Source organism: Rhyacophila brunnea, unplaced genomic scaffold (assembly GCF_057557595.1).
Source record: "Rhyacophila brunnea isolate RB1 unplaced genomic scaffold, BYU_Rbru_1.0 scaffold_3, whole genome shotgun sequence".
In the NCBI taxonomy this organism is placed as follows: domain Eukaryota; kingdom Metazoa; phylum Arthropoda; class Insecta; order Trichoptera; family Rhyacophilidae; genus Rhyacophila; species Rhyacophila brunnea.
In genome coordinates, this window is record NW_028232965.1 from 8488016 (window position 1) to 8505368 (window position 17353).

Consider the following 17353-nt stretch of genomic DNA (forward strand, 5'->3'; position numbering starts at 1 on the left):
TATGAATAAAAATATAATCTCTTATAATATGAATAAAAAGGTGTTGTAACCAATAATTTGGACTTTGTGACATTTGGTCCACAGAAACAATTATACAAACATAGAAAAACAAATGTACTTAGCCTCTCTAAAGTCTTCAATTTAAAACTGACTCTATTAAGGATTTCAAGAGAAGTTAAAGTTATGGATGCCGTCTGAAGGCATCCTTTAAATTAAAATAAGATGTTCAACAAGACGTTGCTGAATATCCAAAGATATCCTATTTTGTGTGTGGTCAAGGTTAGAGTGATCGTATAAATGTCATCGCAAGCCGTTCTCTCCAGATGGTGTGGAAAATATGTCCGATGATTTTGCATGCTGTTCTTTTCTTTCGTCACAGTTTTTCTTTTTTTGATTAATTTAATTTTGTCCTCGTGCCCAATTCTTTTTGACATTTGTAATGTACCTAGTATTTCCACAACGTCCACGATGTCCGAACGGCTTACGCGTCGGCTTATAATGTCATGGGTCGGAGGTTCGAATCCTGGGTCTGGCAAATACATATTGTTTTTCAATTTGTATTTGGAGTCGAGAGTATGGATCTAATGGTTGTGCAAGTGGCTAACATCTATTTATCGTAAAACCAAAAATCTTTTAACACAATCCTCCACTCTATGGAGACCCATGTGATCCTATTAGGATCGGACATGGTCAAAAGAAATAATTGTATAGGTAAAAACATATATTGTATTATTGTATGATTTGCATTTTCATTACTAAGTACATAATATGGGGCTGTATCAAAAAAGTGATACTTGTTATTTCTAGATCTAAGGTTGAATGCTCTTACATAAATTATTTCATTGGCTGTCAACAAAAACTTTTTATCAATATTTCGATGCATCATTATCACACACTAAGATTAGGTTAGGTTACATTAGGTTGGGGTAGATTAGGTTAGGTCTAAAAATAATGTTATAAAAGGTCATGTGGTCATCTGCGGCACTTTTACCATTTAAAATTTGCTTTTATTATTAAGATTATGTATTTGATATACATCCAGACGTGGGGTCTAAATTTATTTGATTAACCTTAAAAATGCTGTTCTTATATGACTTTCCCTTGTGTTGATAATATGATTAAAAAGGTCGCATTTGTATGAATATACATACATATTACAGTTTTGTAGAATTATTTATTAAACCCTTGAAAATTCAGTACATCGCTTTAGATATTGAGTTGGAATGTCTTTAAACATACAAGAATTATCAGATTATCTGTTGAAATAATTAATTAAGTATTTAGAGATATTACCAGATTATAATTAATGATAGCTTGTTTAGCAAGAACAAGTCCAGGATCAAATCAGTGTGAAATTAGTCTCAGGTAATTAGGAAATAATTTTATTATGAAACACGCTTTTTATCCACCAGCGTATTTTACGACCTTATTGTAAAATATGTCGAATTGGGTTGCATAGCTGATTAATGTGCACTGTTAAATGTTTGAATGAATTCAAGGGATTGGTGTACAGCTATAAATGTGCATATATTGAATTCACATGCAGCTTATATTGCTGATATTATGATGCACAAATGTACCGTGCATCAGGTTGCAGTACATTCCAAGGTGCACTGTCCAATTGCATATTCATATTTATAACTGTAATCAAATCACTTATGAACTGTCATTGAGTACAAGTTGAGTGCTCACAATAATAATGAAATTATCTGTCACCAATAGCAATACAATTGTTTCATACTGTCAATCAAAATTCATTTACTTTGATAACCTTTAAAAGGCAAACTCCAGGACACTCTCAATACTTACGTGACATAGATCAGTGCTCGCCAACTATTTTTGCGTCACAGCAGATTTTTTAAGTTAAGCAAAATTGCGACCAATGAAGAATACTACCACCAACCCAACATCTTTTTTTCAAATAGTTCAGTAGACATATTTTCCGTATTTCACATGAAAACAATAATTAGAGGTAAATATTTATAATAAAAGTTTAAACTCACATATTCAGAAGGAACACATGAAGGTTGATTGTTTTACTTATACTTGTTTGAGAGAACAATAGGCCATGAGCAATGTTCCCTGTAAGGTGTGCGCGTGTGCATACCTGCCAAAATGTGTCCGCACACATGTTTCATCCCCCGCACAGTCGTCACAAAAATATTGTAAAAGAAAGTTTCCTTTGGCAGATTTTAGTTTTGCACGAATGCACAAAACCATCACATGCACAATTCTTCGAGTCATTTTTCGGAAGGCGAAGGTCAAGTGCGACTAACGCGAGCACGCAAGTAAAATTATAGTATTGAACAATAAAACAACCCGATATACAAATATATAGATTTATTATAGATATTAAAAAAAATGTTCTTAGTATTTAATATATTTTATCAACGAATACTTTTTTTCCCTTTATTTCCTATTTTTTTTATTGACTTTAAAAATTATCATTGTTAGTGTTATTACTATATAAAATCACCGGTATTAATAAATATCTTTAAAATATAAGTTTTAATGAACAATTGTATGTGTGTTTGTGCGGGGGGGGGGGGGGGGTAAATTTACTGCACCGGGTGACACCAATCCTAGTTACGCCACTGCTCAGATGCGTTGATGATCCGCACACACAATAGAAAAATTAGAGGGAACGTTGGCCATGAGGCTAAAGTAGTGAAACAACCATAGAAACACCCGAGCTTAGAAAAGATCATATTTATATAGATAAATTGAACCCGGAGCTCCCGGATGTTAAGCCAGTGCTCAATGATTAAAAGCGCTACCTACTCATAATTCCTGCAGATCTATTCCGATTACATAGCAGCACGACACTGTTTCGTTATATTTCTGGATCCGAGATAACACCAATTTATTACGGATGTATTCTCTTTGGAAAGATTAGTATTCTTGCATTAGTATTCTTTTAATCGCTACACCTTAAGCTATACCTGCGGGTCTATTCTATACGCAAGCCTGCTTTCGGTCCACTACGGCAGTTAAATAGGGTAGGAAAGTATCGAATTATTAATACTTATTGTAACAATTACAATAAGTTAGCTGTCTGAACTGTCAAAACTGTCTATCTCGGTCTAAAATTTATCTTAGCCAAGACAGGTGCTGTTAAAACATAGCACTTATTGTAACAATTATAACAAAATTATTGTAATTGTGTAACAATAAGTGTTAATAACTCGATACTTTCCTACCCTATTTAGCTGCCGTAGCGGACCGAAAGCAGCCTTGTGTATAGAATAGACCCGCTGTTGGTCTTTATTTAATTCATTCGTAGGTGTTAACAAATATAATTTTTAACATTTCATACCCTGAGATAATAAACTCTTGGAATGCATCATAACATTTTTATCACTATTTTTAATGATTTCTGAGTTATGTATTTTGTTGGAATAGATCTACTGGTCAATCAATTTTATCAATGATATTTTTATTGACCGTTGGAGAAAAGATGTGTGATGGCAAATAATTGCATGGTGATTATAGCATTTTCTCCAATATGTGAAAACCCTTCTTTTATAGTCAACCGTATTTCGGACCACTGAATATTTCTGAAATGAATTTCAAAGGTTTGATAATTCTTCTAATTTAGCAGCAAATCTTAATCGCAAAAATATTTTGCGGCACACTGATTGGGAAGCTCTGATTTAAATTACTGTGGGAATCTGGAATTGGATTTTGGGTTCAAAATTCATATTATTGTACTATTATTATGTTGTATTCGAATCTTTAAAGCAATATTTAATCTTTATTTTATCTATTCAAGTGCTCAGAGATAAGTTATTACGATTATATTATAATTACATAATATTTTAAAACCACAACCTGTTAACCGATAATGTAGTTCTCCGAAACCTATACGTATCGAGTATATACAAATATAATGCAGATAGTTCTCGTTGCGCATATATGTATCAGGCATGTTCAACTTCAAGTAGGTTGTGATCTGCTATTCAGTTTCAAAAACGATGGTGATGTTTTTGGCTGATGACACTGTGTTAAAACTGTGAACTCACAATCCCCTCCAGTGCAGCTAATCGCACTTCCGATTTCAAATGGTTAACGCCCCCAAATTTATCATTTCATTTTACGCTCCCGTGGTGTACTGATCTATCAATTTACGTAATTTGAAGCTTTTTATATGAAAAAAATGTCTAAAACGATCAGGAGTGATGTTAGAATTATTATTAGTAAACTTTTGATTTATTGCGAAGAAGAAAAGGAGTCACATCCAAAAGGAGAGCCGATACATTATTTAAACACGCCTCTAGCACGCATTGCCACCGTGACAGGTATGTCATTTATAAGTCTTCTATATGCGACTACAGTGAATTACTGTTATCACCGATTTTTTGATGTCAGACAGTAAGCAACAACATTACTTGTTTTATACCATCACAAATAAATATTTAATTTCTCATTTATAGTGAAAACGATAAATTTTGATATTCTTTTTGGCACTCATTGCACTTGTCGTCAAATTATTCTCCTACTATGTGTAGAGCCGCAGGCTGAGTGATGCAATATGAACCAATTGATACCATGAGGTCGCGCGGGTTTCTTCATAGCTAATATCACGGAAACTGGTTAATGAAATAAAAAAAGGCACAGCTAATGCTTCCCCTTCAAAATCTCAATGAAATCAATAGTACAATCCTATAAAACTGTGTTTCTCAACCTTTTGCACACTTGCGGACCACTGAAAATAAAAGAAACGTTTTGCGGACCGCCAACGCAGAAATAAAAAAATATTTATATAGTACGATTTGAATTTTCCAGCATTGCTCGGGCGGATAAAAAGGTAATAAATGAAAAAGATATTTGTAAAAGTGCAAGTGAAACATCTGATCGCAGTTAATTTTGTCAAGAAAAACCATTAATCTATTTTAAGAACAAAAACACCTGCAAGTACACGGGTTTTGAAGATTTTGTTAGATGATGCATAGGCATGTAGACAGCAAAAATTCGCAGACTACCAGTTGGGAAACACTGCTAAAGAGTACCGGTGTAATAAATATTAATCCGATAAGTGGGTAAATCTTAATCTGATTATTTAGAGGTTATTACTTTGCGTATTGCTGTACTTAATATATAATTATGTCATATTTGTTCTAATTAAATATTTCTTCAGCAATACATGGATCATAGAGAAACATAAAATAGTATAGTGGATAGCAATGTTTTTATAGTACAATTAAAAAAAAATAGGCGTGGATACAGATTTTTTATATTATAATATCTATCAGAGTAAGTATGATAATTTAGGACTGTAAGTTGTCAAAATGTTATTTTTAGTATGCATAGTGATGGGTGAATTAAATCAGACATGAACTTGTGCACTTGTGCAAACAACTTCTTTTTAGTAATTTTTAAAATTAAATATAATTCCCTTTTTATCAAACATATTAATCTTATCTTATATCATATCATGTAAATTATTATCAATAGCCGCCCATAACGATAGGCTGTTTGATAATTTCAAGGTTTTTAAAAATTACATTCAGTTTTGTTTGTTTTTGTTTCAGAAGTTATTCAATAATCGGGTTGTCCAGAAGCAAACTGCGCCATGGATTTAAGCAATATAAAACAATGGACAATAGTCCATTTGTGTTTTGCTATATCATTTGTCACCTCCGGACTAATATTAAATGTCGTACAGCTAGTATTGTATGTGACTGTCAGAAATTTTAATAAATATTTGTATAGGAAAATCAATTACTATCTTTCGTATTCATTTTACAGCCGTAAGTATTCATTAATTATTTTTTTTTGTTTTTTATAAATGATCTTTAATATATATATATTGACTGCTTAATCTGCAAACCGGCTAACTCCATTTGGGCATATTGTTCAGGAAGGAGAAAAAACTTAATAATTTAACTATCGAGCGGAATTCAACAATTCCAAAAATACACTCGGTTTTTTTTTTTTATAAATAAGCTGCACTATGAATTAATATAATATTTTCGCTTCCCTTTTATATATAAAGAAAATTTATATAAAGCAGTGGCGAAGGGTGGAGGTAGGCTGTTAAGATTCGCTATAAATAGTGCACACTAAACTTTGTTAGTCATATGTATTTGTTTTTATTGAACTAAGACTACAATTTACAGATGGTGTTAGTTAGTTTTTAAAAATCAATTAAACCCTGCCTAAACGAAACCATAATAGTTTTGGTCTAATTTGGGCGATACGACAAAATTGTGCACACTTTTTCATTCATAGTTATTTGTTTTCGTTGGATTAAAAGTACATATTACACATATTGTTGGTTCATTTTTTTATTGCATTAAGCCCTGCCTAAACCAAACTATAATAAATGAAAAATATTATTCTATCTATAAAATATTCAAAGTTATGTATGACTTAATTGCATAATTTTAGATATTTTATAGATAGACATGTATTTTTTGACTATTATCTATTATGGCTTGGTTTCTCAGGGTTTAATTGAATTTTAAAAACTAACCAACACTTTCTGTAAATTGTAGTCTTATTTCAATGAAAACAAATATGTATGTCTGAAAAAGTTTAACATGCACTATTTATGGCGGATCTTAACAGCCTACCTCCACCCTTCGCCACTGATATAAAGAGGGGAGTTGTTCCATTTACGATATTGGAAATTTGGCACCTGCAGTTGGCTGTTTTTATTATATTAATAATAAGTTATATTAATAACAATGATTCTGTCTTTAACATAAGATTGGCCAGATTGAAGTAGACATTTTTGTCTCTTGTTGTTCCATGGGTCGCAGGTTCAAATCCTGCAACTGTGTCAAAATCAGATATTATTTTTTCAATCAATATGTGGGTTTGGATCCAGTGTATATACTTAATGCATTGAGCTGTACCTGCTAAACAATTTTCGTTTAAGACTTGCTTAGATACCCCAAATTATAAACATTCTGTTTTAATGAACATTAATGGTAAATTACCTATATGGAGAAATCTGCAGTTGCAATGTCATTGATTAACTAATTAAACTGTTTGAATGGTAATTTTATGACTATCTTATATCATAAAAAAAATATAACTATGCACCTACATAGGCCAGTAGAGCGACTCTCTTTGTAGAAATATGAAGCCACAGGTCGTATGTTTGAACTCACAGCTAGTCAAAAAAATGCATGTTATTTTTTCAATGTGTATTTGATCCAAGTGAGGATCCAATGGGTTTGGCCAATGGTTAACGACTATTCTTCATAAAAAAAACCATTACTACAACCTTCATACTGTGGAAGCCCATATCTGCTTCGCGTAGGAGCAAATGTGGTATTTCATTGATTTACTGGCCATAAAATGTGAATCAAATTGAGGTGCATGTCGCGGACTATCACGTGACGTCACAGTAAGCTGCCGCTATGGGAAAAAAGTATGTAATGTCATTTTTTTTGGTGTTTAAAATGTCTAAAAAATCAGACTGATGCTCCCATCCCGTAGCACATTTTGAACCTTTAAACTAACATTGTCAGTTGGCGTTCAGCTCACGTTCAACTGCACTGCATCGACACCTACATGACTCAATGAACGTTTTTATCATCTTCTACATGCCTATACTTTTCGACTGTCATGTCAAAATCAGGTTTTTGTGTTTTTAGCTGTTGGCACTATGTATTTTCTATAAGAATGTTGTCTATTATCTATGGGTCTGTTGAAAATATTATCTATGGATGTCATGTCGGGAGTCATTTTAAAAAAAGAAACTTAAAATTAATTGAAATTAGCATGAATAATTAATAATAATACAAATTGCTAATACTTTATAGTTGGCACTCTTCATCAGTGTCATTCTTCAGTGAATTTATGGAGATGGTGCTCGTTCAAAATATTCTGCAAAATGACGAAACCATAGACTAAATTTGACGGCGTGACAGTAGGCGACATGCACCTCAATTTGATTCGCGCTTATTTGGTTGACGATGATAGATATTGGAATTGAGGTTGTTATACATACACCTAATACTGTAAGATTTAATGAAATGATCTTTTTCTATCCCAGAGTTAGTGTTCATGATTGAATGGTGGGGAAACAGTGATGTTGATGTGTACATTGACAGAGAAGACTTGGAAAAATACTATGGCAAAGAGCATGCTTACCTTATAATGAATCACAAATACGAAATAGATTGGCTCGTCGGCTGGCAGTTCTGTGACAACATACAAGTTTTAGGGGTAAGTTAATGCTTTCTGTTTCAAACAGTATTTGCTTTTGTTTGCATATTTGACATATTGGTACTTGAGACAATTAACTAGTGTCATAAACATAATTCGATCCTGGCGGCATCCTGTCTGGTTGGATTTTATTGCTTAGGGTCAAAATGTTTTTAAACGATTGACACATTAACAGTTTAAGAAAATTTTTGATGATTTTCAGCTCGGTATATCCGATAAGTAGCTAGTTATACCCTTCATAGTACCCTTCTTCAGTGACTTCAGTGAGAGAATACCAATTTATTCTATCCATCACACATACGTACAACATTTATTACCTACAGTCGAACTTGGTTATTACAAGGAAGATGGGACCGACTGAATTTGCTCGTCATAAGCGTTACTCGTTATATCAGAAAATAGGTATTTTTAAATGAGCGGTCACATTACACAAGTCGAAAAAAAGTCAAAAATAAAAAATCTGAAAACCATCGTTAAAATCCCCGAAACAAGCATGGTATTCAAAAGAAGTTGTTTATTGTAATGAACACTGGTTCATTAGTACCTACGGACTTCACAAACCTTGGATTTTTCAACCATATGTGTGGATACTTTTTTTATTATTGTCAGCGAAACACCAATTGGGTAAGTACTTAGACACTTAACTAGTGTCATAAACGTAATCCGACCCTGGCGGCATCCTGTCCGATCGGATTTTATTGCTTAGGGTCGAAATGCTTTTAAACAATCGACACATGAACAGTATTTTAGCTCGGTATATCTGATAAGTTGCTAGTTATAACAGTGAATAAATGTTTGGAGAAAATTGTAAACTAAAATGTCAATGAATGCTTCCTCGTTACATCCGAGATCTCGCTATATCCGTGATCGTAATAACCGAGTTCGACTGTAGTATGTATGTGAAATTTATTATAATTTTTATTATACATAAGTACTACATGACATGCTGAAGATATGATATGATAAGAAATGATATACCGAAGTTTTATATTAGACATACACAGGTACATATTATTCTAGTTAGCCATTCAGTATAACACCGCTTAATATAATTCAATTTTACAGCTAAATGATGAATGTCTCTAATGTCAGTTTGTTTGATCTTTTCAGAATTGCAAAGCTTATGCGAAAAAGGTTATTCAGTATATGCCACCAATCGGATGGATGTGGAGGTTCGGGGAGTACGTCTTCTTGGAGAGATCATTCGATAAAGATAGAGAAATCATTTTGAACCAAGTCAAGGAATTGAGCGATTATCCCGATCCAATTTGGGTAAATATTTATATATCTTTTATTGAATATAATATTAGTTGTCTCAAATATAAACACTGTATCGAATAATACCAATGGTTAAATGTAAATCTTAAATATTTTGGAAATAAGTGGTGTGTAAGTAAACAGGCTACATTTGGTCTTGACATCTGGGTATTTTCCGAAGGTATGTTCGTCAATCCTCGGCTATGCGTGAATAAATTACTCGAATTAGTTGTTTCATTCACTTTCCGCTAACTGTCGCATTTGCACATCACCTGCACTATAATGGATCTTATCACCTGTTTCCAAACAGTGATACTGGTACTAAATGTAATCTACATCAATATATATTATTTGGTCAAGTACTTCAAAATTTCAAGTGTGTAATATATTATAACATAATATTATTATGTATAAAAAAACATTGAAAGCTGTAAAGAATAATATTTAGTCATTGTTGTAATTATTTATATATTTCTACTTTATCTTACAATAACATAATATTATTCATCTTGCAATGTTTTCTTTGTATGATTATTTGGTATTATGTGACGAGACAGGTTAAATTAATGTGCCCACATTAACCATCATCTCAAAGAAAATTATGATTTTACCAAATTACTTATCCAAAAGAAGTCATTTTGAGTATTACACCATTTTTTATTTAACCAGACTAATGCTTTTTCATGACCTTCCAAGTTCGATGTTTTTTTACTATTCCAATCCATTATTTTCTCTCTTGAGGGGAAAAAGAATCAATAAAACAATTTTGCGCAGCAGAGTGGATTTGTCCCGGGGAAGTCCTGCTCAGAGCATATTTCAACTCTCCGAAGCCTTCTGCAACAGTACCAAGAGATGAATATACCTGTCGCCTGCTGCTTCGTGGACTATGAAAAGGCATTTGACAGTCCTCATCGTGAATCTCTGTGGCAAATTCTGCTAGGATATGGTGTCCCACGGAAACTGGTCGCCGTGATAAGTGCTCTCTACACCAATACAGAGTGTCGCGTGAGAGCAGCCGGAACATCCTCTGACCTCTTTGAAATCACGTCAGGAGTCAAGCAAGGATGTGTACTTGCGCCCTTTCTTTTTATCATCATGATGGATTTCATAATGCGTAAGACGTTTTGCCCCGACAGTGGGATACGCCTACATCATAATGACACAAGCGATCTATGCGAAGAAAGACTGTGCGACTTGGAGTATGCAGACGACGCAGTCGTGTTTGACTCGACGATCGAGAGGTTGGAGGTGACCGTGAACAGGCTAGCCGCGAACTCGATGCGTGTGGGTCTTCATCTGAATGCCGCTAAGACCAAATCCATGTGCAGTGCTGCTTGCATCGACGCCGACACTCCTCTGCGGGTTTCTGGTCTGCCCGTCGAGCTGGTGTCCAGATTCAAGTACTTGGGTGCCACGGTTGCCGATGATGGTGGTATTTCTAGTGAGCTTGGAATCCGCATGGGTGTGGCGGGCTCTGCGTTCAACCAACTTGGAGTCGCATGGAGGTCAAGGCTGTATTCTGTGAGGACCAAATGTCGTTTGTTTAACGCGTGCGTGCTACCTGTGCTCCTGTATGTCTGTGAGACATGGCATCTTACTAAGCTTCAAGAGTCACGGCTTTTGAGCTTTGAGAATCGATGTCTCCGCAGAATCTTAGGGGTACATTGGTACGACCGCGTTACAAATATCCGAGTTCGTGAGCAGACACAACAGCCTTCGGTGATTGAAGTTATCACGAAGAGACGATTCACGTGGCTGGGACATGTATTCCGGATGCCGCCAAAGAGTGCGGCACTTCGTACCCTTGTGGCACAGCCTCAAGGGTTCCGTCGCCGTGGCCGGCCCTCCCTCACCCTGCAGCGATGCTACAAAAGCGACCTACGTGCTGCAGGTCTGACATGGCGGGAGGCACAGGAGTTGGCGATGGACCGAGGGAAGTGGCGCCAACTTGTGCTTGCCCTATGCCCCAATGTTGGGACGTGACAGGGTGAAAGAAGAAGAAGAAGAAGAAAACAATTTTATAATCTATTTTTGTCTATGCTTGATTGGTTATTATTTTATGTTGTCACAGTCTGTTGTGTTTAGTTGGTTTACTCTAATAGTGTGTTTACTACAATAACCTTAATATTAATGGATAACCATCATAGACTCCAGAAATTAATGTGCCACCAAAAATAGGCCTGTGGGTTTTGTCGACTCTCATTCATATTTGGGATGGTTTACTTCCAGCTGCTTTTATTCCCTGAAGGAACCAGATTCTCGAGCAAGAAGCATGAGGCGTCGCAGAAGTTTGCCAGAGAAAAAGGTCTTCCGCTGCTAAAGCATCACTTGACACCGCGTACCAAAGGCTTCACCACCAGCCTTCAGGGAATGAGAGGGAGGATTCCCGCTGTATACGATATCCAGATAGCATTCAACCAAGATGATCCGGTATAATTTTTTTATCTTATTTTAGAATAATAACGATATTAATATCACATTTAGAAAATAATTTGCGTGGTAATAGAAAATATGTAGTTTTGTTCAATTTTTTTTTCTATACAGTGGAACCTCAATTTTATGAATCCGGAATTCATGTTTTCCCACTACGTATCTGCTGTAGTTCCTGCAGTATCGTTTTATTCTAGTGCATTTTATTACATTTAATTCCCGGTTTTAGGTTTTTATTTCCAGCAATTTACATCTGAAATATTCAAAATTCAACCAAATGTCATAGAAATTAAAAATTAATAAGAAATGAATTCCATACGCGCTTTATATCTGGCCCATTCAAATAATGTCTCAGCAAAAATTTTGTTTCAAAAGAAAAGAAACATCTGAAAGGGCTGAAGGAACGTGTTGGCTCCAACCCAATTAATCAAAAGTAAATATATTTTTTTAAATTTTGTATATCCACGATTTTTTTTTTTTGTCAGTCCCTTTGAAAATGTAAAATCGGGTTGTCACTGTATTTATATTATCTCAGTAGTAAATGCAAAAATGGACACAGTAATATTCACTTTTGAGACATTTTTTTGACATATTGAAGAAGTTTTATAGTTATCTAAAAAGGTTTTGTATGTTCAACAGCGATCGCTATATTCTTAAATCTTGTGTATTATTCATTGAACTAATACTGACTAGGATAGTTATGATAACGAAATATTAACGTTATTTGACATTAAACCTCGCGAACGCATAGTAATTTCGATGTGATTAGATATGGTATAGGTGACTTAATTAGTATCTTGGTCAGAATACGTCAGATGTGTGTTTTGAGTCCCACTCGGTACCTACCAATATTTTCTCTCATGGGTATGTTGCCGAGGTGTAACATAATTTGCAGATCTCGTAATTGCAAAAAAAATGTACCAGACACAGGACTTTTTTCAAAAAATGTTATGATAATCGACAATCCAGAATCCCTATTACTTTCCATGATGAAAAATAACAATGACTGCTAAAATTTATATTTAGAGGAAAAAAACAATATTATGTGGGTATTTAGATTAACTGTCAAGACCATAAAATAATTCAACTAGGTCAACATTAATTTACTAAAAATAAGAAGCCTAGTATGAAAAGTATATGAACTTTACTTCCAATTTCTTTACTTTTTTTTTTTTTTGAAATTCTCACTTTCTTTAAATTATTATATGCAATATATAAATAAGTTTATATGCAATTTTTGTCAAAACTATGTACTAAATTAATATTAGTCAGTACAATGCATGTAGAGCAGTTTTTTAATGGAATATAAAACATAATTTGACATAATGTGTATGGAAAAAAATATTGTATTAGGTGTTTTTATTGTAATAATTGTATATTATGATATTAATACATAATATGATAATTTATATCTACATTAATTCTCATAAAAAAATATTGCCGAAAAAAAATTAGTAGAATTACTATTTTATGAATATCTGTAATAAAGTAGGCAGTATAAGTAATATGCAATTCTCTCAAGGTTCTTTTTTGCTGTTAGGTTTTTTGCGCCATTTTTATTCAATCCACATTTTATAATATTATAATAAATTTACTTATTTCCCTTTCATGTCATGATTCATCATTTTTTAAATTCATATATTTATCATTTGGTATTCACCATTATACATGATTTGTAAGTAAACAAGTTTGTGTACAATGTTTACTCTGTGAATGAATCATAAATTATTTCATAATGTGGTTAATGAATAATATGTGGTATACTGGCTATAAATATATAATTATTTATAAGGTGCAAAAGGTGTAAATCGCAAGGTGTAAGGCGCATCCCTAAATTATTATATCCATAAAAAAATATTCCAACAACCTATTTAATAATACATAATATGTATAATCCATAAGATTTGTAACTAACATCCATTTAGTAAAAACTGTAGAAATGTGCAAATATTAATAATATTGTATACTTTACATATTATCTATGAATATCATAACGAATTAATAAGTTGTGATCGGTGCGTTGTTTGCATTGTCAGTATTGACAAGGCATGAATAATATCTGTCGACATAACGTAAACGCCCGTTCGGCGCCGGCTGCACTGTTTGGCACGGCAACTCGAGATTTTACTGATGCTGATGTGCGAGCGCGCATCTCTACTGCCTCCTATGGTACAATTAGAGAGTACGCTGCATACTCATTTCTCCATTAACCATTGCTATGGCAGTATTCGACAGGCTGCAGTTTTTTAACGACATTGAATGTAGAGCAAAGCTCTTACTAAAATCGCTGTAATGTCAATAATTTGTGGCTTAATATTTCATAATTATTCAAACATATCGTCTCTGTTCTGGCAGAACACACTAACTGGAGAATACTAGTTTTGAGTAATTTAATTTTGAAGTTGTTAAAATGTTTGAAATGGTCTATAATGTGAGTTTATTAAGTAATCGCAAAAAGGATGACTTTAAAATAAAGAAGGTTTCCAGACGGTAAAGTTATAAGGAACATTTTGGTATAACTAACTCAAATGTCATTTTTTCGAATTAGTGTCTTCTGGCAGAACAGTGACGATATGTCACTGTCTAATTTTTTAGATTATATAAATCAATCGACAGTAGCTAGTTAGTAATTTGAGTTAAAAGTTGGACTAGATAACTCCCGAAATTTGTATGTGTGGCCTGTCGATCACGGCCTCATATAACAAGAAAACTCGCTGAAGGCATAGAACCGGTTAAGATTTTTGTTTCACGGATGCTAGGGTGTTACGTGCATGGATGGAAGAATTTCATAAGCGTACAAATTGTTTACGGGCTTAGCCGGCCATAGTATGTATTTTGACCATATCTGGAAATATAGCCTAGATGTCCGTCATATAAAATTTAATTGGATTGATTCTTACCTTCTTAAATTTGATCGATTTACACAGAAGAAAATTATTAATTAGGTATATTGCATAAAGGAAATGTTTAGCTAATCATCTTCCGCCATAATCATAGGGGCTTGCTAATCTGAGTTCTAGTATATTATGCAGCTCTTTATTTGAATGAATTTGTATGGTTTTATTTTCTAGACACCTTCCACCATGACTAGTTTGCTTTACGGGAAGAAAGTACATGCTCATCTGTACATCAATAGGATACCTCTTGAAGATATTCCAGAAGACGAAGAGGCTGGTTCCAAATGGCTGCATTCTCTATTTGATGTTAAGGTAACTTGCAATGCATAATAATAAAAATAATATGATGTAGTGATATTTTACCATCGGAAGTGGACTGGAGGTAGTGTGTATTATTTATGTGCAAGTCTATTTTGCTTCATTTATAATTCTCAGGTTTAAATGAAATGGTGGATTTTATATTTAACAAATGTCAATTCAGTTACTATTATGGCCTTAGGTTTTGGAACATGGGAACCAATGTACCAAAATATATCACCCTTTAGAACAATACCCTTTTATTGTATTAATATATTTTATATGATCATGAAATGATAATTTCTAAAATGATAAAAGACGGCATTACAATGACAATATGTCATCATCATCAGGGGCGCGACAACCCGGTGTGGGTCCTGGCCTCCTCCAACAGCTCCCTCCACCTGTTTGCCTGGAGCCTTCCAATTTGGTACCCCCAGAATACGGCAGTCACTGGCAGCTCCATCTAACCAGCGAATCTTTGGCCTCCCTCTTCTTCTACGTCCTATTGGATTGCTGGACATCATTCTCTTTGCCGGTTCATTGTCATTCATACGGTGCACATGACCTAGCCATCGCAGTCTCCCAATCTTAATTGATTGAACTGCGCTGCAATCTTCGTACAGTCCGTAGAGCTCAGCATTATATCTTCTCCTCCAATTGGTGCCATCCCTGATCGGTCCATATATACGGCGGAGAATTTTTCTTTCAAAGATGTTCAGGGCTCGTTCATTTCGCAGAGTTAATGTCCAGGTTTCCGATGCGTAGGTGAGCACTGGCTTTACAAGTGTTTTGTAAAGAGTGCTTTTAGTTCGACGAGATAGTAAGCGGGCCTTAAAATGTCTTAACAGACCAAAGTAGCATTTATTCGCAGACATGATTCTCTTGTTGATTTCTTCTGTAATATCATTATGTCGAGTTACAAGAGATCCAAGGTATATGAAACTGTTGACCGTATCAAACTTGTATGCACCAATATCTAACTTTGGTGCGACTTCTCGTGGTGTGACATAGACAGGCATGTATTTAGTTTTGACAATATGTACATCTTTCAAAATCATTTTTTTTGCCAAATTCAGGATTGGGACTTGGGACCCACGACATTATAGGTCGACACGTTACCGCTCAGCTATCGTGGGCATATAGTAAAATATCTTCAGCGAACTCTCCGTTGGAGTTTGCAATTGAATCGTAATTGCAACATTTTGGGATCTGTATTTGACATGATATAATATATATATTTTTATGACAGTTAAATACTTATATTATATACTCATGGTCCACTCTTTCCTGATGGTATTAATATATTTTATTTGGTAATGAAATGTTAATTTTTAGGATGTAGGATGAGAAAAAACAGGACAATAATGACATATCATCGCTGTATATTAAATACTTCCTATGTGGTGATTTTGACGAAAATGAGTTATTGACACCACCTGATGCGCATTTTTTTTCTCTACCAGCTGTATTATCATCACTGTATATTAAATACCTCCTATGTGGTGATTCCAAATAAAATCGATATTAAATTAATACTATGTGAGAGCATCCAAAATCATGCACCGTAATTAATCCTATGTGAGCGTCTGCCGCAATAGATCAGTATTAAAATAATCTTATGTGAACACGGCATGGTTACACATGATTCAACGTATTCAACATGGTGCATATAGAATTAATCCTATGTGATATAAACATAGAAAAAGCTATGATTTTTCTATTAAATAATATGTAGATATACTATAAAGAAAATATGGTTATCCAATTTTAATTTATGATTATGATCTACAAAAAATGTTAAAACTATATATCATTTACGATTATTTTTTAAAACAGTTTTTTTTGATTATCTCAGAGTATGACCCAAACCACATAGGAGATATTTAATATACAGTGACGATATTTACATCTTTCCTATAAAGCTCCCAATTTCTTAATATTCATTCTTTACACTGACTGTATGAAAGAAGTATCACTTCAAAAGATTAATGCTGATTTTTATTTATTGTTTTATAGGATCGTATGCAAGAGTCATTTTGCAAAACCGGTGACTTCTTTGCCGAATCAGGAGTGAAACGAATTAAGCCTTACAAGCTACAGAGGCGATATTATTCCCTCATCAACACTGTCTTTTGGGCGGTCGTTGTGTTGGTACCTGTTTTGAAATATCTGCTCGGTCTGCTCTTCAGTGGAGAACTCATGTATTTCGCACTGGCCTGCGCTTTGATCACCCTCTGTAAGTATGATACCGAAGAGCATAACATATTTTATTATTGAATGGTATTTCT

At 34.1% G+C, this 17353-nt stretch overlaps 1 protein-coding gene across 2 annotated transcripts in view; it reads left to right on the forward strand.

Moving 5' to 3' along the window:
• Window positions 1-17353, forward strand: part of LOC147067831 (1-acyl-sn-glycerol-3-phosphate acyltransferase gamma-like) — a 30368-nt gene that overhangs the window by 11896 nt on the left and 1119 nt on the right. The window contains exons 2-7 of one of the 2 annotated variants that reach the window (XM_085952668.1): window positions 5532-5750; window positions 8009-8181; window positions 9292-9453; window positions 11668-11868; window positions 14940-15077; window positions 17082-17301. In XM_085952668.1, coding sequence (XP_085808794.1) covers window positions 5573-5750; window positions 8009-8181; window positions 9292-9453; window positions 11668-11868; window positions 14940-15077; window positions 17082-17301 — 1072 coding nt within the window. In that variant the 5' untranslated portion in view covers window positions 5532-5572. The remainder of the gene's footprint in view (window positions 1-5531; window positions 5751-8008; window positions 8182-9291; window positions 9454-11667; window positions 11869-14939; window positions 15078-17081; window positions 17302-17353) is intronic. The other variant, XM_085952667.1, reaches the window with a different exon arrangement.